Source organism: Vanrija pseudolonga, chromosome 4 (assembly GCF_020906515.1).
Source record: "Vanrija pseudolonga chromosome 4, complete sequence".
Taxonomy (NCBI): domain Eukaryota; kingdom Fungi; phylum Basidiomycota; class Tremellomycetes; order Trichosporonales; family Trichosporonaceae; genus Vanrija; species Vanrija pseudolonga.
In genome coordinates this window covers 733,319-755,940 of record NC_085852.1, presented here as the reverse complement: position 1 = coordinate 755,940, position 22,622 = coordinate 733,319, and the positions used below count along the sequence as shown (strand labels likewise).

The following is a 22,622-nucleotide window of genomic DNA, read 5'->3' as shown; positions in this document are numbered from 1 at the left end:
TGACCCCCCAGTGGACCTTCTAGGCTCGAGTTGCATGTTGCGTGGTGGGCGGGCGGGTTGCTCCTGCGGCTGCAAACAGTGAGCACGGAAGTAAAATGGGTTCTTACGTAAGGACACAATGACGCTGTTGTCCACCAGTTGACCTCAGTCAGGTCACTCGTCATGGCGACCATCTGTCGCTCCTTGTCTTTCTCCTTCAACCTGCGCAACATGTCGGAGCGGAACGCATCATTGGAGCCATTCCTCCTCCTAGCTCGCTCTACAAAGGGTGCAGCAGCAGCCAAAGTGGTTCTGGACGCGACAGCGGCGGTGAGCTCGCCGATACTCGTCATGACGCCAAGCTGACAACCTTCCCTTCAGAATGGCGTCTACGTCTTCTCTGAGCTGCTCGAGCAGCCAAATATCAAGGCTGTAGGTGGAGTAGCCCTGTGGTATGCGGTACCTAACACACTTTGCAGCTCCAGAACGACCCATCATACGACAAGCACTACCGCCTGCTCGACCTGTTTGCGTACCGCACCCTCAGCGACTACAGGCAATGTGTGTCTTCCTCGGCATTGATGAACGCGTTGCCGTGCTGACACTCACAGCACCTGACTCTTACCCACCTCTCACCGCCGCCCACCAGACCAAGCTGAAGCAGCTCACGCTTCTCTCCCTGGCACTGCAGCACCGCGTGAGTCGCGTCAGCTCGCCGACCTTGGACCCTTTCTGACCACACCCATAGAGCCTTCCCTACGCGCAGCTCACCGAAGTACTGCAAGTTGGCTCCACTCGCGAGCTGGAGAACGTTATCATCGACTCCATCTACGCTGGGCTCCTCCGTGGCAAGATGCACCACCACGAGGAGGTCCTCCATGTCGACTGGGTGTCCAGCCGCGACCTTGCCCGCGACGACCTCGTCAAGATCCAGTCAAGTTTGAACAACTGGTATGTTGTCGTCACAACCTTGTGCCTCTCCTGACACGAGCTAGGTCAACCAACGCCCAGACCATCCTCGGCGCGCTTGACGAGCAGATTGCGCGCATCCGTTCCCAGAATTTGGTCGAGGCTGAGCACAACGCCACGTACCAGAAGCAGCTGGATCAGTCATTCAAGCATGCACGCGATGAGCAGGCGGCTCGTCGTTCCGAGAAGAGCAAGTCTGGTGGCCCCAAGTATAGCGCCGACTGGGACGACGAGGACTTCGACGGCCATCTGGCATCGGGGGAACGCATGTAGGTGTGCGCGTCTGATCTATCCCCTGGTCAGAGCTCATGTTCTCTCAGCCTGCCTGGGCGTGGTGACCACCTTCCTGATCCTCGTGCCAAGAAGCGCGTGAGGGACTAGACGGCAAGGCGACGCGATCGCCACAGTGGATAGTGGCGTGGCAACTGCATCATGACGATAGACGACGTGCCGGCGTCAGCAGATGGGGATTGGGAAGGGACACGTCCACATGTAAATAGCATTCAGAGTAGAGACGTTGTACATGATAGTCGCCATGCATGAGCTGGCAGCAAGAGGAGGGAGGGAAGCATGATACAGTGGTGACAGGCAGTGCAGACGGAGTCAGAGTCACGTGAGACCCTACAACCACTTGCCGCGTCGCACACGCCCCGCCGCTGAAGTCATTTTCCGTCGATCCTTCACCACACGACACGTCGACCGTCAACCACCTCGACGACCCCGATTCAACATGGCCACGTATCAGCGTCTGCCGACGAGCCCACAAGACGACCCAGCCGACGAGCGTCGCGAGAACGAGCTCTCGCTCGAGAACCCACTGTCCGAGGCCACGATCGCGCAGTTCAACGCGCCCGAGCCGGCGTGGTGGAAGCGCGCCGCGTTGATCGTTGCCATCATCGTCATGTCGTGGCTGGCCATCAAGCTCGGCGGCATGGGCGGCGAGAAGAAGAAGCCCGACGTCATCTACGCAACGCGGTAGGTGATGTCTCTCTGGTGGCCGTCAAGCGGGCTGGTGGGTGTTGTGTTGCACCGCCCCCCCAACCGGCGCCCTACCCATACGGCTGACGCAGCATGCTACGCACAGCTACTCGGACGAGTTCAAGTACCGCCCCGCTGCGTCGCCGATCATCACCGAGCACCTCAAGGACGGGAGAATACGGATCCGCGGCGCGACGCCCGGCGGCATGGGCGTGCGCGAGGCCGACATGCCCAAGACGCCCGAGCAGCGCGCGTACGAGCTGCGGCTCAAGAAGGAGGAGGCCCTCGAGGCAGCCAAGCAAAAGTTCAAGGAGGGCAAGGCGAAGCGCGCCGCAGGAAAGAGTGGCAAGGGGAAGCGGAAACGGACGGGCCGGGGCAACGAGCCATGAGCCATAGATGATGGACAGTGTCGTGTGTGCGTTGGGTGGGGCGGTGGGGTGGTGGGTGGTGACGGCTGGTGACTGGCGACTGGACTGACGCTGGTGTGGCGGGTGGCGACGACGCGAGTGTCACTGCAGACACAGCGCAGACACAACGAGCGAACGTGACACTGAGCGCTCCCCAGACACACAACTCAGACCTCGGCAGAGACGACCGCTTGCGCTTCGTGCGCCTGCCTGGCTTGGCATTGACGAACGCTTACCTGGCGCCACGCTCGGGAATGCAGAGCGACGACATCAACTCTGCTGTCATTGGCAGCGCGAGCGGCGAAATGCCGAGGCGGAGGGCACCCAGCGGAGGGGGGGGCACGTGGCACTCGGACACGGCAAGAGCGACACCGTGCAGCGGGGGCATGTACGCTCACTCGCGCACAGGCAGCCTCAGTCGCCTGCCTGCCCGCCCCGCACCCAACGCAATCGGGAATACACGCGGGCTGGGTCCACAAGCGGGGTAGAGACGCTCGCGACTCACCGCTCGCTATGCGTCGCTCGCGCTCCCTCGGCCCCAGACCCCACACGAGTTGCCGAGATGTAGGCGAGGGGGGGATGGGTGGGATGGGCTGGAGTTGGACAGAGGTGGAGGCGCAGATTCGCTCGCTCGCTCGCAGCATGTATTGTGTGGTGCATGCTCGGTGGTCACGCGCCGCGGATGGGATCGATCTCGTCGCCATCGCCACAGGCTTGTTCGCGACCGTAGACGCCCGCCACGCCCCACTCTCACCCCACTGACGGCGCACCCACTCGTCCGCTCGGCGGCGCTGACTCGCTGGCTGCCTCGCCGTCGGCCTAACGGCGCTGCTACTGTGCCTAGCTCGGAGCGCGTGCACCACGCCACGCCGCCTCGGCCTCCGCGCGCAGCTTGCGTTCGCGGGCTTGGTATTTCCCCGCGCGCGAGCGGGCCAGAGCCGACCGAGCAAAGAAAGGCGTGTGCCGCCGCCCGTGCTCCAGCCCACGGCGCCCCACCGCTCCCCACCCACAGCTGGCCTGGACTCTCGCCGTCGCACTGGCCGCAAGCCAATCAAGCATGTGTGCAAGACGCTTTGGAGTGGAGTCTGCGCTGCTGCCTGCTGCCTGAAGCCTGATTCGCTCGGCATGCTGGGCTGGCCGGCCGCGGTGCCCGACGGCTGGGGCAACGCGACGGCTGCGGCAAATGCCACAAACGCTCCTTCTTCTCAGCTTATCTCGCCAGATCTCGACGTGCTTCTCGCTCGTCTGCTTCCTGCGCCATGCGATGATGGTGACGATGCTTCTGGCTCGCAACAGACGACATAATCTCACGCTCACGGTGTGTTCAACAATAGCTGCGGTGCGCCACGCCAAGAGTTGCACGGCGCACCTGGCGTCGGGTGGCTCAGGTGCACCAACGGCAGCGGTGGCGGGGGCGGCGGGGTCTGCCCCGCAACTTTTCTTTGCTCGGCCGCCCGCGGCGCGCTGCCTGCCAGCGTATAGCGATAGTTGCCACCTGCATCGAGCACTCTCTGCGCAACAATGCGCGCACGCCAAGCAGGAATGATCGGGCGGGCGGGCCCCGAGGGGTGGGACTAGAAGAGGACCGTGGGGATATCCCCCTCTTGCCTGTGCTTCTATCTCGCCGGGTGATTGATTATTGGTCGGTGCCAGAGTGACTGTGCCTTGGAAGCAGTGGGCCATGGGGGGGCACTGCTCTGTTGTCTAATCACTGATACTAGCCCGCCCAGCCATCCAGCCTGCCTCAGTGATGATGCATTTGCACCCTGAAACTGTGCGTCGCCCATGGAATCTCTTCCTCTCCGATTCCCCCGTGGGTCTTGCAGCCAGCTCCCCAGCCCCGGCAAACAGCCACTGGCCCTTACCCGGAACCCAGAGTCGGAGATTCCACCACTGACGACACCAACCCAATGTCACTGCGGCGACCAGGAGGCGTCGCTCTGTGGGTTGGTGGGTGGACGCTTGTCTCGGAGCAGATGAGAGCCCCCCCCGTACATAGGAGCGCCGTTTTAGCCCCAATCTGATATTGATACTTAAGCAGCCACTTTGGCACCCCCCTCTCTTGCCTGTTCGTCTCCTCACGCCAGCCCCACTGCCGAACAAGCAGCACCGCCCCTACCCCAACCTCCATCTCACAGCACTCACCATGACCGTCACCGTCAACCACGTCGCCCCCGCCCCCGTCGCCACCGCGGCACCCGTCAAGGCTGTCGTCCTGGCCGCCGACGCGCCCGTCGCCTACGACAAGCCCTACAACAACGAGACGTACAAGGCCACCCACCCCGGCCGCTTCCATGTCGTCTTTGACCAGTCGGCCGGTGCCGGCGAGAGCTACTCGAGCAAGCTGGTCGCCGACCGTGTGAGTGGCTGTTGACGCCAGACATTCCTGTGGCTGCGTCGCTGACATTCCTCCTCCCACAGGACTACGCCCCCGGCGAGACCCTCGCACTCCTCGACAACAAGTCGGCTGCGCCAGTCAAGGCCTACTCGTCAGTGCAGTACGGTGCCGGCCCCCGCGACCACCTCGAGCTCAACTCGGACCTCTTGTTCAGTGAGTGCGCTCGCGCACTGCTCCTCCCTGCCCCACTCCGGGCCCCGGAGCCCCGTCCCCCGACACCCCTGTTCTGTCCTATCCTGTCCTTTTCTGCGCACAGGCTGACCAATCCCCCCAGTGAACCACTCGTGCGCACCAACCGTCGAAGTGTCGCTCCCGGCGCGCCAGCCCGAGCGCTGGGAAGCCCGCGTTGGCCCCGCCGGAGTCAAGAAGGGCGGCGACCTTACCTTCTTCTACCCCAGCACCGAGTGGGACATGGCACAGGGCTTTACTTGCTCGTGTGGTGCCAAGGTGCGTTGCGGCAAGGCTTGCTACCCCCACGAGCAGCTCCACTGACGTTTGGCCACAGAACTGCCTCGGCAAGATCAACGGCGCAAAGTACCTCACCCTCGAGCAGCTCGAGGAGCGCGGCCTCGTCAACGAGCACATTCGCGCGCTCAAGGCCGGGCAATAAGCGGTGCGGTGCACGCACGGCTGGGCGGCTGTCGTGGGCCGGTGTGCTGTGCCGTGCCCACGTCGTCGTCTCCGTCGGCGGTGGCCACGGCATGACACAAGGCTCGTTGTCATTCACGCGCACGAACCTGCCTGTTACTCCCGGCCCTGACTAGATGGCAATACACAATCTATCTGCCTCGATCTTTTTTTTTTTTGGTATTATGGCCCGAATTTCCTGTAATTTTATTAAAAATCAATGACAGCAGCCGGCATCGTAAGCAGCAGTAGTAGACCCATGCATGGAAATGTACATAGTGGTGGCGGCGGTGCAACGATGGCCGTGGAGCGTGCTTGTAGAGTTGGTTGCCGTCGGGGACGACGCTTGCGCAACTTGTCGTCGTTCTGTGGTTGGATGGGGGGAGTCTGCACAGCAGCCGTGCAGGCCGTCGGACGCCGGACGCCGGAGGGGAGGGGCCATTCGTTGTGATGACGACCGGGAATCCGACTAACCATGACGGGAAAGGGAACGGAGGCAAAAACGGTAGTCACGATCGAGTCGACATTTCACACAAGCACACCGTTAGTAGCGGGAGCATTTCCACGTGGACACCATGCACAGTGACGTCGCACACACACGGTTTCCCGAAACGCAGAGGCGATAAGGCGGCCGAGGTGTTCCATCGTCCCCCACTCTGCCAAACGACCACCTCCACTCGTTCCTCCTTGGCAACACACTCAACCACCCAGGCTGTCGGCACGCGGTCCGCCTCCCAACAGCATACTTAAGCGCTGCTCTGCGCTGCTCGAAGCGAGACACCTACCCAGACACAGACACCTCTCACCATGCCGCTCCTCCTCCACGGGTAAGTGGGACGAGGCGAGCGCCGTCGAGCTCTAGCTCGAGCTGACCCCTCGCCAGCTCGTGCCATTGCCGCAAGATCAAGTACACTGTCGAGGTGGGCCACCTTCCTCTGCCGCTGCCACGCTGACTTCGTCCAGTCCAACACGCCAGTGCCGTACCAGGTAGGCTTGTCATTCAGCGTGTCACCCAGCACCGCCTAACCCACGTCGCCAGATCTGCCAGTGCTCCATCTGCCGCAAGGTCGGCGGATACATGGGCGTGTCCAACATCATGGGCAACAACGCGACGCTCAACATCATCCGTGGCAAGGAGCTGCTCAAGTGGGTCGTCGCGTCGTAACACAACTCACACGCAGGGACTATTACGCGCCTGTCGAGTTTGACGAGAACGACGAGCCAAAGGTCCAGGGCAACTCGAAGCGCTCGTTCTGCAGCAACTGCTCGACCATGATGTGGAACTGGCATGAGGAGTGGCCGCAGTGGATCTACCCCTTCGCCTCGACCATCGACAGCCCAGACCTCCCCGCCCCGCCCAAGGGCGTGCCCGGCATCGCGCTCATGCGCAAGTACTGCCCCGAGTACGTGCCCATCCCGGGCGCCGACAAGATGTGGGAGAAATGGGAGAGGTACGAGCTCTACCCGCCCGGCGAGGGCATCGAGGCGTGGCACAAGGAGAATGGCTGCTGGATTGATTAGCGGGGGCGGGGGCAGGGTTGATGAGCTCCAGGGTTGATGTCGGTTTGGAGACAAGAACGGAGGAGCACTGTTGATGGAGTAGTGGCCTGCGCCAGGGTTGAAGGCGTGTGTGATGCACAAATGGAATATCGCGTCCGGCGTGGTGCATTGGGACGACTCCATCGTCAACCGTTAGCAGCTCGGCGATGTGAAGCTTTAATGGTGTGTGGACGTCTGTCAAGGGCCACCGACCCCGGTGCGTCGGCTTCGGCACCGTTCCTTCTCAGGCGATGGTCTTGCGGGAATCAGTCTGCACGTTGTGCAAGCGACGTCAGTATCACAGCCGTGCAGAGGAGGCACATCCATCGCCCGTCAGCAAACGAGAAGTCAGTATCCCCCGCGCCTGCCACCGCACCGCACCGCCGCACACAAAACCTACATCACACCTTCTTGGCAACAGCAATACCAATATGACAAGCGGCGCCCACGACAGCCGAGAGCAACGAGTGCGCCGGGGCGCGGAGCGCGCCCTCCTCGACCGCGGTGTCGAGATGCGCGAGCTCGTCGTCCCGGAACTCCTCGAGAATCTCCGCGAGGAGCGGGAGGCTCGCGTCCGGCTGCGCCTTGGCCGCGTTCTCAGCCAGCACAGGCTTGAGCGCGCGCAGCTGGTCGTCGTAGTGCTCGCCGATGACCGTCTCCACCGCCTCGGTGCACGCCATGGCCGCCTCCTTGCCCAGCAGCGCCGTGCCCGCGCCGAGCCCCCACGCGAGCACCTGCCATGCGGGGTAGAGCGCCGTCGGGCGCACGCGGTGCTGTGCCGCGACGCGCGTCAGCGTGTTGAGGTGGTGCCGCTCGTTGTCCCACATTGCCTGGGGGTGGGGAGGTTAGCAGGCTCAAAGGCAGGAAGCAGGCCCACCCACCTCAACCTGCGACGCAGTTTCCCGGTCCCCGCGCAGCTGGCTCGCCCACTTCTGGCCCCGGTAGATCCAGTTGGCGCCCAGCTCGCCCGCATGGTCGACGCGCACGATCTCCTCGAGCAGCCGGCGCTGCTCGGGCGGGAGGGACGGCGAGGTTGTTGTGGCCGGGTTCGGCGGGGCAGGGGCGGGGGTGGATGGGCCCGCGGCGGCGTTGGGTGGGCCGCCGCCGGGTGGGCCTGGTGGACCGCGCCGCTGGGGAGCAGGCGGATTGTACGCGTGCGATGAGAGCGCGCGGGATAGCGCTCGTGTTGGCTGGAGTGGTGGACGCATTGTGGGTTGAAGTGATGTGTGAGTTTGCGGTTCGGCGCGAAATTACGCGGTCGGCGCGGCGGCGTCGGAGTGGTCCGCGTTGGCCGTCCCTCGTCACCAGCTCAATACTGAACGCTCTGCCTCTACTCCATGCAACACCGCACCCACTCCTCACACGCTCGCTGCGCTCTTGCAAATATCTACCCATGCCAATGCATATCCGCCGGTATACAAACAAACAGAAGCGCCGACTAATCTTACTCTACGCCGACGCCTCCTCGACACGCTGCCTCTTGGCATTCCGGTTGGGCGAAGTCTCACGGCTGTTAACGTGCTCCTCCAACAGGCGGTCGAGAACAGCAGACTGTCCGACCTTGAGCTTGCCCTCCTGAACAGCAGTGTGGTAGATACGAAGGATCATGTCAACGTCCTCCATTGACTGGGTGCGGACGTCGGCAAGCTCCTTGATCTTGGCAGTGGCGTCCTTGATCTGCTCGTCGGTGAGAGTCAGGTTGAGCTGCTCAACACGCGACTTGACAGCGTTCCAGCCAGTCAGACGGTGGCCGATCGAGACGTAACGGGTCATGCCGAAGTCGGCGGGGTTGAGGATCTCGTATGTCGAGGGGTTGGCAAGGATGGCCTTGGCGTGGATACCGGCCTTGTGGGTGAAGGCGCAGAAGCCAGTGATGTAGTTGTTGAAGGGAACCTGGATCTCGACGGCCTCGGCGACAATGTTCTCGACCTCACGGAGCATGGTAAGGTTGTACTTCGACTTGACGTACTCGGGGTCGGCAACCATCATGCGGGCAATAAGACCACCGAGAGGGGTGATACCGTTACGCTCGCCAATGCCGAGAACCGAGGTGTCAATGTGCGTAGCACCGGCCTCGAGGGCGGCGTAGGCGTTGGCAATAGCACAGCCAGTGTCGTTGTGGAAGTGGCACTCAATGTCGCAGCTGACGACACCACGGAGGGTGCGGACGAGCTCGTACACCTGGCGGGGGTCGGCGCAGCCGACAGTGTCGGCAACACCGACACGGTTGACACCGATCTTGTCGACGGTGCGGTAGATGGAGAGGAGGTCGACAAGCTCCGAACGGAACGAGTCCTCGGACGAGAAACGGATCTCAATGCCCTTCGACTTGACAAACTGGATGACCTCGATGGCGGTCTTGGTGATCCACGACATGTCCTTGCCGTGCGAGTGCTCACGGAGGAACGACGAGGTGCCAATGACGACGTCGACACCGTCGACACCAGTCTCGACGGCGATGCGGGCGTCGTCCATGTGGCAACGGATGTGGGTAAGGATCTTCGACCTCTTGAGGCCGAGGTTGCAGATGGCCTCGCAGTGAGCGCGCGACTCGGGCGAGGCGGCGGGCGAGGTGAGCTCGATCCACTCAACACCGAACTCGTCGAGGGCCTTGGCGATCTTGATCTTGGTCTCAAGGTCTGTTGTGTGTCAGTTGGGCTTCTTCGGGTCTAAACACGGCTGGCCGGGCGACAGTCCTGGGGCGTGACAAAGCATGGGTAGGCTGGGGCGTGGAGTGGTAGACAGAAAATCTGTCCCCCGACGCTTCTACACCTCCAAGCCAGCCGCCATGGGCTCTACCCAGCCCAGGCAAGACGTGACGCGACGCCAGATGCAGTGCAGCACGCGTTGGGGGGGAGGAATCAAAAGGCTTACCAAAGCTGGGGAGGGCATTAGCGGGTATAAAAAAAAACTTAAGGGACGGAATACTCACAAGGCATTTGCGAACTGCTCTCCCTCACGAAGAGTCGACTCAATGATCTGCACAAGGTCAGCAACTACCTCTAAATGCGTTTTCCGATGCAGCGGAGGTGATGGGAGGGCCTAGGGGTGCGAGAAGCGACTGATAAGGAGCCAGTGCCAGGGATTGATCCGAGAGTCCGTGGGGACGGACTTCTGGTATCGCGGCTCCACATTTCATGTGCCTCGCGAGCCCGCGCCAATGCGGCAAAGATACAGAGCGACATGCGCACACACAATCTGCACGCCGAGGTGACTGCCACGCAGACAGTGCAGACGGTTGCTCGGCGATGCGCAAGGACAGGTGGTTCGGGGTTGCAGGCAGCTTATGGCTGCGCAGCCCCAGGTGACTGACTGCCCAGGTTGCCGACGCATATCACCTCGCCCCATCTCACACACCAGCCCGCACCCCGTCCTCTAAAATGCTTCGCGAGCGGCCAGTGTCGAATTGATGATCGAGATGCACCCGAGTGGACGGGCACACTGGCTCGCACGAGCAGCCGCTCTTGGCACCGACCCTCACGACCGACTACGCGTTCTCAAAACGAAGCAGCTCTACTCACCTGCCAGTTGCTCGTGTTGCTCAAAAAGTCGGATGGGCGGTTGTAGAAGCCCTTCTTGTCCTTCTCTCCGCCGTTGAGGTGGCCGTTGGTCTTGACGGCCGAAGCAAGGTCGATGGCAACCATCTCCTCGTTGCCGTTGGCGACGGGCTTGTCCTCGGGAGGGCACATTTTAATCGATTTGTTTTAAGAGGTGGGCGTTGCGATAGAGTTTAGATGTGTGTGTGCGGGCTGCAGTGATTCCGCTTTTGTCTGGTTTTGTGTGTGTTGCAGGCGATGTGTGGAGAGTGAGAGAGAGCGAGAGAGAGCTGTCCTCGTGTAGAGATAGTGGTGGTTGATGATGGGGGAAAGTGAGTTTTCCCTTTGGTGGTGTGAATATTTAAGGAAACAGATTGGTTGGTCGGAACAAAGATGGCCGGGTCAGAAGGGCCGCCGAGTTAGAAAATGGCTTGGCTGGGTGGGGGCAACGAGCGAGGCAGATTAGAATTCGACTCGTAGTAAAGTGTCAAGCAACGCTGCGGCCCTGCGGGTGACGACCGATGCATTTCAGCGGGGCGGACAGCGCGCGGGTTTCAAACGGGGCAATGGCTCGGCGGGGCGCAGAGAGCCAAGGGGGGACGCGTCAAAGGGAGACTCGAGGCCGGGCCGCCTGCGAGCGGACTTGGCTTACTATGCTTCTCTCTGTCCAGCCAGCCAGCCAGTCCAACGCCGATTCCGCAGGTTTAGCCAGCCAGCCAGCTACGTCGCGCACGGCATCGCGGCCTTGCCCTTTGGCGGCTGTGCCGAGTCGAGAAGCCAGCTAAGCAGTCGGCAATCGACCAATCAGACGTCACTTTGACCTGGGCCCAGTTCGAAATTCAAGCAGCCCGTTTGTTGAATCATCGGGTGCGACGGAATTGAAAAATCGGCCGCAAGTCTGACGTTCAGGCTAATGACGCAGAGGCTTGGATCGTCGCATGACGTGGCATTTTACACAAGGCAGGTGCTGATACAGAACTCCCCCCACATCACGTGATCTCAACTGCAGGTTCAAACTCCTTTGTGTGGGAAATGCAGAGAGCTGTTTAGCGGGAGCAAAAAATGCATCCACAGTGTTCCTTTGCCGCGTTGTGTCACTGTTGCGTTGCCCTTGCCCAGGGCCCTGGCAGTCAGGCCCCAACCAGCCAGGCAGAGCAGAGCAAGCGAGCGCGCGCGTTGTATTGTGGTTGACGGCGGGCCTGGCAAGCCTGGCTGGTTGCCTGGCTGCCTGGCTGCGGCCACACACGCACCACGCCGCCGCTACACGCACCCAACGTCGCCTCGTTGCCGCCCACAAACCACAAAGACAACTTGGTCTCCCCTTTGCGCAACAATCGACCACTGACCTCTTTTCTTCTTTCTTTCATAGGCAACACCTCAAGCGCGGCTATTGCTCAAACGCAAACAACAGCCTCCCCGCTCCCCCCCTCTCTCTCCCTCCGACACCCTCCCGTTCTTCTTATAATCAGCTGCCAAAAATCTGCTATAGGCAACAACGTAAACCCCACGCTGGCAACACACACCTCTTAACAAACATGGACGTTGCCACCCTTTTCTCCAATATCCTCTCCCAAGGTGCGTAACAAGCGACGACAAGCCTACCCATGGCCACCATGGCTGACCTGTCCCAGACGAGGCGACTCGTAACACGGCTACTCAGCAGCTCGAGGCGGCTGAGAGGGACAACTTTGTGAGTGGTGGCTGCTGGTGGCCGCATTTGTTGACCAGTTGTGTTGGACGCTGACCCTATGCCTCCCTTCCTCCCTGACAGCCCGCCTACCTCCACACTTTGGCCACAGAACTTGCCAACGAGCAGGCACTTCCTCACATCCGCAGGGCCGCAGGTCTTGCATTCAAGAATGCTCTCTCAGCCCGAGTAAGTCATGCATGAAGGCGAGGAGCGGCGCAACGGGAATTATTCGGGCGCTAACCACCTCGTTTCTCAGGACGCCGTTAACCAGCCCGCTCTCTCTGAACGATGGCTGAGCCTTCCCGATGACGTCCGCAACCCTCTCAAGCACACCCTCCTGCAGTCGCTCGCCTCGGCTGTTCACCAGGCCGCGTCGGTCTCTGCCCAGGGTGTGGCTGCTATCGCCGCGATTGAACTTCCTCACGGCGGATGGCCAGAGCTCATCGGCCAGCTCCTCGAGTTTGTCCAGAACCAGGAGAACACGCACCTCCGTGTTGCCACCCTCCAGGCCGTTGGTTACATCTGCGAGGTTGTCGTGAGTATTTTCTGGTTTGCTTGAGCGTCCGTTGACCCTTCCAGCAACCCCAGTTCCTTTCGGCTCGCTCGAACGAGATCCTCACCGCTGTCGTTCAGGGTGCGCGCAAGGAGGAGCCCAGCACCGATGTCCAGTCGGCTGCTATCAACGCCCTTTACAACTCGCTCGAGTTCATCCGCGACAACTTTGAGCGCGAGGTGAGTGGACCAGGTTTGAGCTTGTACTGACATCCAGGGCGAGCGCAACTACATCATGCAGGTCGTCTGCGAGGCCACTCAGTCGTCGTCGGTCACCGTCCAGGTCGGCGCCTTTGAGTGTCTGGTCCGCATCATGTCTCTGTACTACGAGAACATGGAGTTCTACATGGAGCGCGCTCTGTTCGGAGTGAGTCGAGCTGAGTGACAACTTTTGAAGCAGTGCTAACATCGTCCAGTTGACCATCATGGGCATGAAGAACCCCGAGGAGCGTGTCGCCCTCCAGGCTATCGAGTTCTGGTCGACTGTCTGCGAGGAGGAGATTGAGATTGGCATCGAGGCCCAGGAGGTAAGCGAGCAAACCCAGACCGAAGGCTGACGACATCAGGCCCTCAGCTACGGAGAGGAGCCCGCCATCGAGTCCAAGCACTTTGCCAAGATGGCCTTAAATGAGATTCTGCCTGTGCTGCTCGAGCTGCTCCAGCAGCAGGAGGAGGACGCTGACGAGGACGAGTGGACCAAGTCGATGGCTGCCGCTTCGTGTCTCGAGCTGCTCGCCCGCAACGTCGGCGACGCCATCGTCCAGCCCGTTGTTCCCTTCGTCGAGGCTGGTATCCGTCGCCCCGAGTGGCAGCACCGTGAGGCCGCCGTCATGGCCTTTGGCTCGATTCTTGACGGCCCCGACTCGACCACCCTCGCGCCTCTGGTTACCCAGGCGCTTGGTGCCTTAATCGGTATGCTCCAGAACGACCCCGACATCCACGTCCGTGACTCGGTCGCCTGGACGCTGTCCAAGATCACTGAGCTCATGCTCGACGTCATCGACTCGAGCATGCACCTCCAGAGCCTTGTTACTGCCCTCGTCATGGGCCTGAGCAGCTCTGCCCGTATTGTCAACTCGTGCTGCTCGGCCCTCAACAACCTTGTCTCGCAGCTCCTGCCTGCGGGTGACTTTGGCGACGAGCCGCCCACCTCGCCCATGTCGGTCTACTACGAGGGCGTGTTCAAGGCCCTCATGCCCGTTTCGGAGCAGCCCAGCAATGAGTCCAACTGCCGCTCGGCCGCCTACCAGACCATCTCGACCTTCATCTCGTGCTCGGCTGCCGACACTCTGCCCATTGTTGAGCAGGTTGCTGTTGCCATCCTTGGCCGCCAGGAGGCCCTTATCGGCATGCAGAACCAGCTCCTCGGCATGGACGACCGCAACAACTGGAACGACATGCAGATCAACATTTGCGTTGTTCTCCAGTCGTTCATCCACAAGTCGCCTGCCCTCGTTGCCCCTTACGCCGACCGCATCATGACCAACCTGCTCACTGTCATCTCGAGCTCGGCCAAGCACGGTGGTGTTCTCGAGGACGCCCTTGCGACTGTCGGTGCCCTGGCTGGCGCTCTCGAGGGTGGCTTCCTCAAGTACATGGAGGCATTCGCTCCCTTCCTCTTCCAGGCGCTCACCGTCTTCGAGGACTACCAGGTTGTCCAGGCGGCCGTCTACTGCGTTTCTGACGTTGCTCGCTCGATTGGCGAGGGTCTTGTGCCCTACGCTGAGCGCACCATGGTCTCTCTGATCGACATCCTCCGCAGCCCTGTTATCCAGCGCCAGGTCAAGCCTACGGCCATCACTGCCATTGGTGAGGTCGCCCTGGCTATTGGCCCCGCATTCGTTCCCTTCCTCGACACGACTATGAACATCTTGTCGCAGGCCGGCAACACTGCGTCGTCTGCTACCGACATTGCGCTCAACGAGTTCGTCTGGACCATGCGCGAGGCGATTGTCGATGCCTTCATTGGCATCCTCAACGGCCTCAAGGGTTCGGACCCCACTCCGTTCCTTCAGTTCGTTCCCGGCATTCTCAACTTCCTCCGCCAGTGCCTGGGCGAAGAGGAGCGCACTGAGGAGTTTGTTGCCGCCGCTCTGGGTCTCATTGGTGACTTTGGAGACACCTACAAGGGAGCTGTCCGCGACGAGCTGCTCCAGGAGTGGGTTCAGTCGGCCATCCAGGTTGGCCGCCAACGCGGTGCTTCAAAGCAGTCGCGGTCCAACGCGGCGTACGCGCAGCGAACCATCCGGGATCTCTCCAAGTAGAGAAAACCCATTGATACCCCGGCATTCTTTACGATTTGATTGAAGAATACACACCTCTTCCGTTCCCCGACACGTCCCCGACCACACCCCTTCCCCCCACCCCTCGCCCCCGCCGCCCCCCGTCAAGAATCGCCATTCAGCATATTTCCCCTTCTTCACCAGCATGTCACGGCCGCGCCCTGTCGTCCAAGGACGAATATCGCCGCCCCTTCCGCATCAAGTGCCCGAACCAGCATCTGCAACATATCACGACCGAGGTCGTCAAGAGTAGTGTAACTGGCCCTGGGGGAGCCTGGAGGCCTCCCAGATATAGCCTAGGAGTTTGAAAGAGTAGTAGGGTAGAGAGGCTTTGTAGTAGCCTTGATCTGGTGCATGGTAGTTTGTTTGAGCCGCGAGGCCGCGAGGCGAAGCCGAGCGGGCGAGGACGGGGGAGGCAATGTGTCAAACGCACATACCCACACGCTGATGACGGACACGCTGATGCCGGCAGATCGACGGGCGTTGCGAGAGTGAACGCCGTGTGTGTCGCGACGGGTCTGGCACGTCAGGGGCGTGCGCCGTGGGGCTGCTGACGACACGATGGAGCGTGGCTTGAGAAGCAGACGATCGTGTGCCAGACGGGGGTGCAGAGTGTGCCGTCGAGCGACGCCAGGGGGAGGCTGACGGCAGGCATACAAATGTTGGGCTGTCTGACTCGCCTTCCTCTCACCCTCACCCTCACCTCGCTACATCACCACCACGATGGCAAAGCGTTATCTCGACAGTAACAGCTCGTCGAGCTCGAGTTCGAGCGCGAGCTACGCCGACTCGGACTCTGGGTCCGTCGTCATGGTCTCGGACTCGAGCCGCGCCTCGGGCTACACCAAGCGCTGCAAGGTCGGCCAGGCAGCGACCAGCCGCACGTCCGCCCCGATGGCCGCAACGACCGGCCCCAGGCCCCAGTCCAAGCCCGCCACGGCGGCCAAGAAGCCGACGACGACGAGCCCCACCAAGCCAACCACCTCGCCCAACAACAAGCGGCGCAAGGCCTCCTCGGCGCCGTCGCACGCGCGCATCCCGTCGCTCGCAAAGGCGCGCCTCGCCGAGATGATCGTGCTCCGCGGCGCTGTGGCCGCACTGAGCGACATTGGCGCCATTGCCGCCGAGGTGGGTACGAGTAGGAGTAGGCGAGGTCAGCAGCGCTGACGCCCCCAGACCGGCCTCTCCCGTACCCAGGTCACGTCGCAGCTCGCGGATAACCGGCGCAACGTGCGCAAGAAGCTCGTCGAGTACGCGCGCAGCCTCAACGACGAGGCGGTGTGAGTGGGGCGTGAGTGCGTCAGTCTGCACGAGGCGGCCTGAGGGGGAGAGTCCGCGACCCTTGAAGCGCCAGTACCTTGGCATATATGCATGATGTGTGGTGCCGCCTCCGTCGACGCCGCTGCTGTCGCCGCCGCCGCGCTACTCCTTGTCGCTCTCGTCGTCCTTGCCGCCCGTGAGGAGGCTCTCCTGCTCGCGGCGGTCGCGCCTGCGCTTGACGTCCCACTGGTATCGTTAGCGAGCGCAGTGAGCTAACGCGGGGGGCGGGGGTGGGGTGGGGCTGGGCTAGTTGACGGCAGCCCACACACAGCCCCACACACCCTCCGGGGCGCCCTCGCACGGCTGCTGCGCAGCCATGCTCGACTCCACTCACATTGTGCACGCGCGCAAAGTTGACCTCCATGACGGTCACCTGCTCGCGGATCCACTCGAGGTCCTCGACCGCGTCGGCGAGCGACTTCTTCGCCGACGACAGCTTGCCCGACAGCAGCTCGGACGCCTCGGCGAGGGGGTACATGAGCATGGTGTTGGCCTGGGGCGTGAGCACTGGTTCGTGCCGTCGTTTCGCGCTGCTCGCTCGAGCTCGGCCCGCTGCCGGACCGTCCGCCCGTTGCATGCCTCGCCGCAGCGCTGCGCGCTGCACCTCGGCCACGTCGCACTCACACCAAGCCACAGGCCGACCTCGCCCGTCTCGTTCACCTGCGCCTGCGCGAACAGCGTGTCGTTGAGCTCGAACAGGGTCGTGAGGGGCTCGTCCTTCTTGTCCTCGTCCTCGTCGCCATCAAGCAGGTCGTCGAGTTCGTCGTCCGAGTCCTTTGCCTCGTCCTCCTCAGGCTCGGCCTCGCCCGCCGCCTTCCGCCGCCGCGCGGCGAGAAAGTTGACCACGCTCAGCGTCTGCTCAATGTCGGGGATCTTGGCCAGCAAAGCCTTGCGCCGCTGCTGCAGGTTGAGCTCCATGTAGCGGTATTTCCTGTGCGTGCGTCAGCGCGCGTCCGCGCACGCGGGAGCACAAGCTGGTACGCACGCGCTCGTCTCTTGGAACTTTTTGATCACGCTCTCGACGTCGGCGTCCTTGCCCCCGACGTACTCCTCGACATTGTCCTGCGCGAGGTCGTTAGCGATGGCTCTGTGAGAGCTAGCGCCGCCGCCGCACTCACGACGAAGGGAGCGCGGGGGATACCGCGCGGGTTCAGCTCCATCCGCTTGGACGACGATGCCGACGCCATTGTGATGGTGGTGGTTGAATGTGTCGAGTTGCAAGTCGCGCGCTTGGGACGACTTTGTGGTCGTTGTCGTGGTGGTCGGTGGTGGTTTGGGCGCGTGCACCATCTCCTGACTGACATTTACGTCCGTTGCCTCCATGTGGCGAATCGACACTTCCACAATCCACACCGACACCCACACCTCTGCACCATTGCCACCCCCACACACACCGCGCACTGTGACATCTGCTCGACTACAAGCCGTACAAACCGTCCGTCAAAGCGCGAACCCGAGCAACGATTAAGGGAAAGTGGGTATCCGCCAGGGAGGGAGGGAATCGGGGCACGGCAAGCCGCACGCGGCAAACACGACCAGCAAACAACCATCCACGATTCGAGGCCTACTTCTCGAAGGGGGTGGTACAATGTCCTCGAGTTCAAGAGTCGTCGTCGTCGTCGTCGTAACCGTGGGAGAGAAGATCTATACTACAAAGAGAGGGAGGGGGCACAACCATACCAGGCCTTTTTACGCGTTTGTGACAGTCAGGTCCCGGCCGCCGTGGTGATCGCCGTGAGAGCCGACGCTGCCAGAGCTGTCCTGGCGAGGGAGCGCACCACCAGGCGCAGCGTAGCCTTCGTACGGGTCATCGTTGTAGGCATAGCTGTTGTAGTAGTTTTGCTGCTGGTGCTGGTGGTCCGAGTGGCCCTCTGCCGACATCTCGGCAACAGGCGCAAGACCCTGCATTGGCGCGGCGTACTGGTGCGCAACGTCGTACTGCGGGTCGCCATATGTGTGGCCATAGTCACCCTGCGAGTAGTCGACGTCGTGCGGGTGGCCGTTGTAGTAGTTGGACGTGGCCGAAGTGGCGCCGAATCCAGCAAGACCGGGAGCAGTGGCAGTCGACGAACGGTCACCAATAGGGGGCACGTCGACAAGGTGCGCGGCGTACGGGTCATAGCCGCCAGAGGGGTCCTCGTAGTCGTAACCGTGGTGCAGGTTGCCCTGCTGCTGGTCGACCGAGTGACCGCTGTTGGTGGCAGTGTAGTAACCTCCATACTGGGTCATGCTCGGCTGGTCGTCCTCCTCGTCGAAGCGAGAGTGCGAGGCAGCCGCAGCCGCAGCAGCGGCGGCGGCAACATCACGGTCGAGACGCTGGCGGCGGCGGCGACGCAGCATGATGAACGTGAATGTGACAATAATTGCCGTCACCACGAGACCGATGACAACAAAGACACCGGCCACAGCACCAGTGTTGTCAAAGAAGTTGGAGGCGCCGTGCGACGACTCGGTACCCGGAGCGTGAGTCGTGGGCACATACTGCGTCACGGTGATAATGTTTCCGTTAGCATCGGTCGAGAGGACCAGGGAAGCGGACGCCGTAACCGAGCGACCAGCCGAGTCGGTCGTGACAATCTGAGTCGGGATGGTCGTGGGCGAGGCGTGGCTCGTCGTGGACGGAGGGACAACAAGAGTCGAAGTCGATTGTGATGGGGGAGCCTGGGACGGAGAAGCGGACGTCGTAACGGCGCTGGATGGGGTGGTGGTAGGGATGTTGGAGGTGGTGGTGGGTGTGGCCGAGGTTGTGGTAGGAGGGTTTGAGGTGGTGGTGGTGCTCGAGGGGGGCTCGGTAGTGGTAGTAGTAGTAGAGTGCTCTGTGGTTGTGGTGCTCGAGCTTGGGGGCTGGGAGGGCGTAGTGGTTGTAGAGTCGTGAGTGGGCGAGTTGGACGGGGACGTGGTGGGCTCGACTGTCGGGCTGCTGGTCACGCCTCCAGAGCTGCTGTCCTGGGCTGTGGTTGTGTCGACCGGGTCGGCGGAATTTGGCGATGACATGGTTCGATGTGGATGGAGAGGAGAGGAGAGGAGGTCGAGTCGAGGGCGTTGCCCAAGTAGTAGTTATCGTTGCGCAAGAGTCGTGTTGTCCGTCGCGTGGGGTGATTTCACCAAGGGGAGACAGAGGGGACGAGGGGGAGCGAGGATAGGTAACGAGGGGCAAATGTCGCGAGTTGAGAGTAACCAAACTTGTCAGCGAGGTTCCGGACCAAACGAGGTCTGTGGTCGACTGGGAGGGAGAGATGAGGGTTGTGCGTAAAGTCGTCGTCGTCAATGCAACAGTGTTCAGAGAGTTGGGACAATGAATGACCCCCGACTCTCTAGATCACGATAGCAAAGGGATGGACGCGCGCGATGGAAACAGTGACAAACGAGCGAGCACCAGAGTGACTACAGTGATACCACCAAGTGTGTTTTAGGGGCTTTGTGGGCTAATACGCGGACGGGAACGACTCGTTCGTCCCGCTGGGCAGGAAACGGATCATCCAAAGGGTTTCGCCCGCAGTCACTGGCAGCGTAGAACAGGAAAAAAACAAGGCAAGCGTGAATGCGAATAGGATGGGCCCGATACTGCATGCAGAGGCAGAGGGGGGAGCATAGGATATTATGCTCGCGCCAGGGACTGGACTGTTGTCTCGGTACTCTGGGCAGAGAGTTTGTGTGCACGCGATGGGGGGGGAAAACTTGGGGTGTGCCAAGGGCCAAGGATAGACGATGTCGTTGACGACCACGACGCGTACACAGGAGTCTAAACTCACCACTCATGTTTGGTTCCCCTTTACGAGCCAAGAGAAGATTCCAAGTCGAAGAGTTGAACAAGAGTGGTTGCAGATGTCGAGTTGGGCGAACAGCAACTACTCGAAGGCGAGATTGTATGTGGATATGGAGGTGGTGAGCGTCTATGCATCGAGCAGTACATAGCATGTAAAGGGGGGCGGTGAATGCAGGCAGGCATGCAGGCACTGGCGGAGAGGTCGAGTGACACTGGGGGGTTGCCACTGGCGGTGGGTCACTGGGCTTTGGGCCCAAAGGGGCAACGCCGCTACGACGACGACGAAAATGCGCTGAAGACCTGAGCGGCGCTCACTCTACAATGGTGGTGGCTCTGCAGCAGCAGTGCTCCAGTGGCTCAGTGGCTCAGTGGCTCAGTGGCTCTGCCGGCCCGGCTCCCAACTTTGGCCGCAGAGCAGCGCGCGTGCGGACAAAGTCAGGTGGTCTAAAGGGTGGCGTCTGCGGGCGGCGCGGCGCTTGCGGCGAGGGATTGGCGACAACGGTTGAATAGCATCTTCTGTCGCAATGTTCATCTACTTGCTTCATCCTTGTCTGGACAGAGCAGCTTTGTCCTTGGCCAGCGAGCAAGAAAGCCAGATGCAGATCCAATGCAGAGCATAAGGCTGGGTGTGGCGTCGAGGCCGGAACCCAACACGACCCATCCCGTTGTTTGGAAAGCATCACTCTGTTGCGGTTGCCATGGTGGTCGCGTTTGGGGTCGCGGGGTCGAGGGGGGAATGAGGGATTCGAGGGGGGACGAGTGGCCGCGACGCGCTGGTGCACTGGTGCGCTGCTGGTGCGCTCGCTGGCCCACGCGCAGAAGCCCAGGGCGGGCAAAAGTGGTCTAAGGGCCCCAGGGTCCAACAGTCATTGGGCCAGGCATCCGGTAGCGGAACAGAGCATGACCACCCTTGTTGCCATGCACCGTTCGTTTCCGAGGGAATTCGTCCAAGGACAGAGAGGCCAAGCAAGGCGAAGCAAGGCAAGGCAAGGCAAGGCAATGCAGAGAGAGTGCAATCTCCCGGCTCCGTCGACTTTGGCTGACGATCACCTTATCATGGCGGTTTCACAGCCTTGCGGCTAATTAGGATTTTGCCCGTAATGACAATTAGCAACAACCGGAGGCAGTGCAATAGGACTCAAGACATGTCGACGGAGTAATTCCAATCTCCGGCTTGGCGATTTTCTATTTCCGCCTCCCACAAAAACACGTGGACGAACTCCTGCCGATCGCAATTGCACTTTCGTCATGGTTCCAGCCAGCCGTTTTGTACGCGGCACCTCGGCCCCACTGCAGAGGCCATCACACCCGTCGTCACCGACGCAACGGCCGCCGGGAAAGGCAGAAGGGGAGAGAGAGATAACTACGCGAGATGCAATCCGAGCTCTTTCTCTTTTTCTCACTGCATCGCATCGCATCACATCACACTCAATGTCCAGCAACTCCACCCCCACCCCCGTCAAGCAGGTCGAGCAGGCCGCACAGAAGGTCGAAAAGGCGGCCGAGACGCAGGTGAACACCCTCGTCAAGGATGACGGTGAGGCGCCGCGCTTGAGGCGTTGTTGTTGCTTTTACTCACACACGCACAGCCGATTCCACCGACTCGAGCGTCCGTTATGGTACGTTCTTGCTGCCAAACGTACATGTGCAGCTGCTGACGACCGACCCCAGCTGCATACCTTCGCCGGATACGAGACATTGTGCGCGCCGGCTCGCGCTACACGGCCTACAGTGCGTTGTCGTTCCGCTGCATTCACTGACTTGCTCCAGCCAGTGATGTCGGAGAGGCCTTCCGCCCTGTCGTCCCTCCCTGGGTCGGTGAGTACCCTGTGCCGCCGCAGCCTGTTCTGTTGGCTCGGCATGCGTGATGACGACAGCGGGCTGACGCGCCGCCAGTGACGGCCGCGTACGGCGTCTCGTGGGCCTACCTCATCGGCGATGTCTCGTGGACGACGTACAAGGCCAAGGAGCAGGGCCCGACGCCGCTCGAGGCGGCCAACTTCTCCGAGCCGACGCGTCTCGGTCTCGTGGCCGTCAAGCGCTCCGTCTTCCAGAGTGTCGCATCCATGGCCCTCCCGGCCTTCACCATCCACACGGCCGTCCGCTACGCCGGCAGGGCCGTCAAGAACAGCTCCAGCGTGACGCTCAAGCGCTGGGGCCCGACTGCCGTCGGCATTTCCATTGTCCCGGCCTTGCCCTACCTCTTCGACCACCCTGTGAGTGGAACACAAGCTAGCCCGGTCTTGAGCATCAGCTGACCACCCCACCCCCAGGTCGAGTACGTTGTCGACCGCGTGTTTGACAAGATTGAGGAGTCGCTTGAGAAGAAGAACGCCGACGGCACGCCCAAGGAGCCCAAGACGGAGCTCTAACGGCGCGCAGAGCGTGCGGGTTCGCGGTAGAGTGGTACATCGATAGGGGCTGTTCCTGCCCGGTGGTTGTCTCGTTCGCCTCATCTTGTAGCTTGTGCAAATGCTGTGATGCATGATTCGTTGGCCGTGGGTGTGGGCGGGCCCAGCCCTGTGCATCTCAGACGCATGCATGCATGAGGGTGAGCTCCATCGTCGTTCACCTCGGCG

The 22,622-nt window shown here is 61.5% G+C and overlaps 11 protein-coding genes across 11 annotated transcripts; 7 read left to right on the top strand and 4 right to left on the bottom strand.

The window, feature by feature from the left end:
* The first annotated feature begins 193 nt into the window (after nucleotides 1-193).
* Nucleotides 194-1,469, top strand: COPS7A (COP9 signalosome complex subunit 7a). Its single transcript, XM_062772077.1, has 7 exons — nucleotides 194-309; nucleotides 361-411; nucleotides 459-540; nucleotides 591-676; nucleotides 728-930; nucleotides 975-1,217; nucleotides 1,269-1,469. Exons 1-7 carry the CDS (start codon nucleotides 211-213, stop codon nucleotides 1,327-1,329), a joined length of 825 nt encoding a protein of 274 aa, XP_062628061.1. The 5' UTR covers nucleotides 194-210; the 3' UTR covers nucleotides 1,330-1,469.
* Nucleotides 1,470-1,647: 178 nt separating this feature from the next.
* LOC62_04G005531 (uncharacterized protein) lies at nucleotides 1,648-2,344 on the top strand. The gene is made up of 2 exons (XM_062772076.1): nucleotides 1,648-1,923; nucleotides 2,033-2,344. Exons 1-2 carry the CDS (start codon nucleotides 1,679-1,681, stop codon nucleotides 2,313-2,315), a joined length of 528 nt encoding a protein of 175 aa, XP_062628060.1. The 5' UTR covers nucleotides 1,648-1,678; the 3' UTR covers nucleotides 2,316-2,344.
* Nucleotides 2,345-4,387: 2,043 nt separating this feature from the next.
* LOC62_04G005530 (uncharacterized protein) lies at nucleotides 4,388-5,636 on the top strand. Its single transcript, XM_062772075.1, has 4 exons — nucleotides 4,388-4,692; nucleotides 4,755-4,884; nucleotides 5,006-5,178; nucleotides 5,237-5,636. The coding sequence occupies exons 1-4, from the start codon at nucleotides 4,480-4,482 to the stop codon at nucleotides 5,339-5,341; spliced, it is 621 nt and encodes a 206-aa protein (XP_062628059.1). The 5' UTR covers nucleotides 4,388-4,479; the 3' UTR covers nucleotides 5,342-5,636.
* Nucleotides 5,637-6,014: 378 nt separating this feature from the next.
* Nucleotides 6,015-7,010, top strand: HELO_2322 (Putative glutathione-dependent formaldehyde-activating enzyme). The gene is made up of 5 exons (XM_062772074.1): nucleotides 6,015-6,185; nucleotides 6,242-6,278; nucleotides 6,322-6,345; nucleotides 6,398-6,504; nucleotides 6,540-7,010. Exons 1-5 carry the CDS (start codon nucleotides 6,166-6,168, stop codon nucleotides 6,877-6,879), a joined length of 528 nt encoding a protein of 175 aa, XP_062628058.1. The 5' UTR covers nucleotides 6,015-6,165; the 3' UTR covers nucleotides 6,880-7,010.
* A 270-nt stretch (nucleotides 7,011-7,280) lies between these two features.
* Nucleotides 7,281-8,105, bottom strand: coq7 (5-demethoxyubiquinone hydroxylase, mitochondrial; the record flags this gene model as incomplete). The annotated part of the gene is made up of 2 exons (XM_062772073.1): nucleotides 7,281-7,727; nucleotides 7,779-8,105. The coding sequence occupies 2 exons, from the start codon at nucleotides 8,103-8,105 to the stop codon at nucleotides 7,299-7,301; spliced, it is 756 nt and encodes a 251-aa protein (XP_062628057.1). The 3' UTR covers nucleotides 7,281-7,298.
* Nucleotides 8,106-8,281: 176 nt separating this feature from the next.
* Nucleotides 8,282-10,901, bottom strand: lys1_0 (Homocitrate synthase, mitochondrial). Its single transcript, XM_062772072.1, has 4 exons — nucleotides 10,419-10,901; nucleotides 9,830-9,876; nucleotides 9,772-9,776; nucleotides 8,282-9,536 (listed from the first exon to the last, which is right to left on the bottom strand). The coding sequence occupies exons 1-4, from the start codon at nucleotides 10,584-10,586 to the stop codon at nucleotides 8,347-8,349; spliced, it is 1,410 nt and encodes a 469-aa protein (XP_062628056.1). The 5' UTR covers nucleotides 10,587-10,901; the 3' UTR covers nucleotides 8,282-8,346.
* Nucleotides 10,902-11,743: 842 nt separating this feature from the next.
* Nucleotides 11,744-15,036, top strand: kap95 (Importin subunit beta-1). Its single transcript, XM_062772071.1, has 8 exons — nucleotides 11,744-12,008; nucleotides 12,065-12,123; nucleotides 12,205-12,309; nucleotides 12,380-12,658; nucleotides 12,703-12,855; nucleotides 12,893-13,042; nucleotides 13,092-13,202; nucleotides 13,242-15,036. Exons 1-8 carry the CDS (start codon nucleotides 11,969-11,971, stop codon nucleotides 14,937-14,939), a joined length of 2,595 nt encoding a protein of 864 aa, XP_062628055.1. The 5' UTR covers nucleotides 11,744-11,968; the 3' UTR covers nucleotides 14,940-15,036.
* Nucleotides 15,037-15,680: 644 nt separating this feature from the next.
* LOC62_04G005525 (uncharacterized protein) lies at nucleotides 15,681-16,241 on the top strand (the record flags this gene model as incomplete). The annotated part of the gene is made up of 2 exons (XM_062772070.1): nucleotides 15,681-16,085; nucleotides 16,134-16,241. The coding sequence occupies 2 exons, from the start codon at nucleotides 15,681-15,683 to the stop codon at nucleotides 16,239-16,241; spliced, it is 513 nt and encodes a 170-aa protein (XP_062628054.1).
* Nucleotides 16,242-17,532, bottom strand: PAC10 (Prefoldin subunit 3). Its single transcript, XM_062772069.1, has 5 exons — nucleotides 17,396-17,532; nucleotides 17,263-17,339; nucleotides 16,902-17,208; nucleotides 16,612-16,770; nucleotides 16,242-16,463 (listed from the first exon to the last, which is right to left on the bottom strand). Exons 1-5 carry the CDS (start codon nucleotides 17,462-17,464, stop codon nucleotides 16,380-16,382), a joined length of 696 nt encoding a protein of 231 aa, XP_062628053.1. The 5' UTR covers nucleotides 17,465-17,532; the 3' UTR covers nucleotides 16,242-16,379.
* A 134-nt stretch (nucleotides 17,533-17,666) lies between these two features.
* On the bottom strand, nucleotides 17,667-20,169 carry LOC62_04G005523 (uncharacterized protein). Its single transcript, XM_062772068.1, has 2 exons — nucleotides 20,030-20,169; nucleotides 17,667-19,228 (listed from the first exon to the last, which is right to left on the bottom strand). The coding sequence occupies exons 1-2, from the start codon at nucleotides 20,034-20,036 to the stop codon at nucleotides 17,967-17,969; spliced, it is 1,269 nt and encodes a 422-aa protein (XP_062628052.1). The 5' UTR covers nucleotides 20,037-20,169; the 3' UTR covers nucleotides 17,667-17,966.
* Nucleotides 20,170-21,435: 1,266 nt separating this feature from the next.
* On the top strand, nucleotides 21,436-22,544 carry Mtfp1 (Mitochondrial fission process protein 1). Its single transcript, XM_062772067.1, has 6 exons — nucleotides 21,436-21,580; nucleotides 21,633-21,662; nucleotides 21,715-21,774; nucleotides 21,814-21,861; nucleotides 21,940-22,259; nucleotides 22,317-22,544. Exons 1-6 carry the CDS (start codon nucleotides 21,475-21,477, stop codon nucleotides 22,413-22,415), a joined length of 663 nt encoding a protein of 220 aa, XP_062628051.1. The 5' UTR covers nucleotides 21,436-21,474; the 3' UTR covers nucleotides 22,416-22,544.
* The last annotated feature ends 78 nt before the right edge of the window (nucleotides 22,545-22,622 follow it).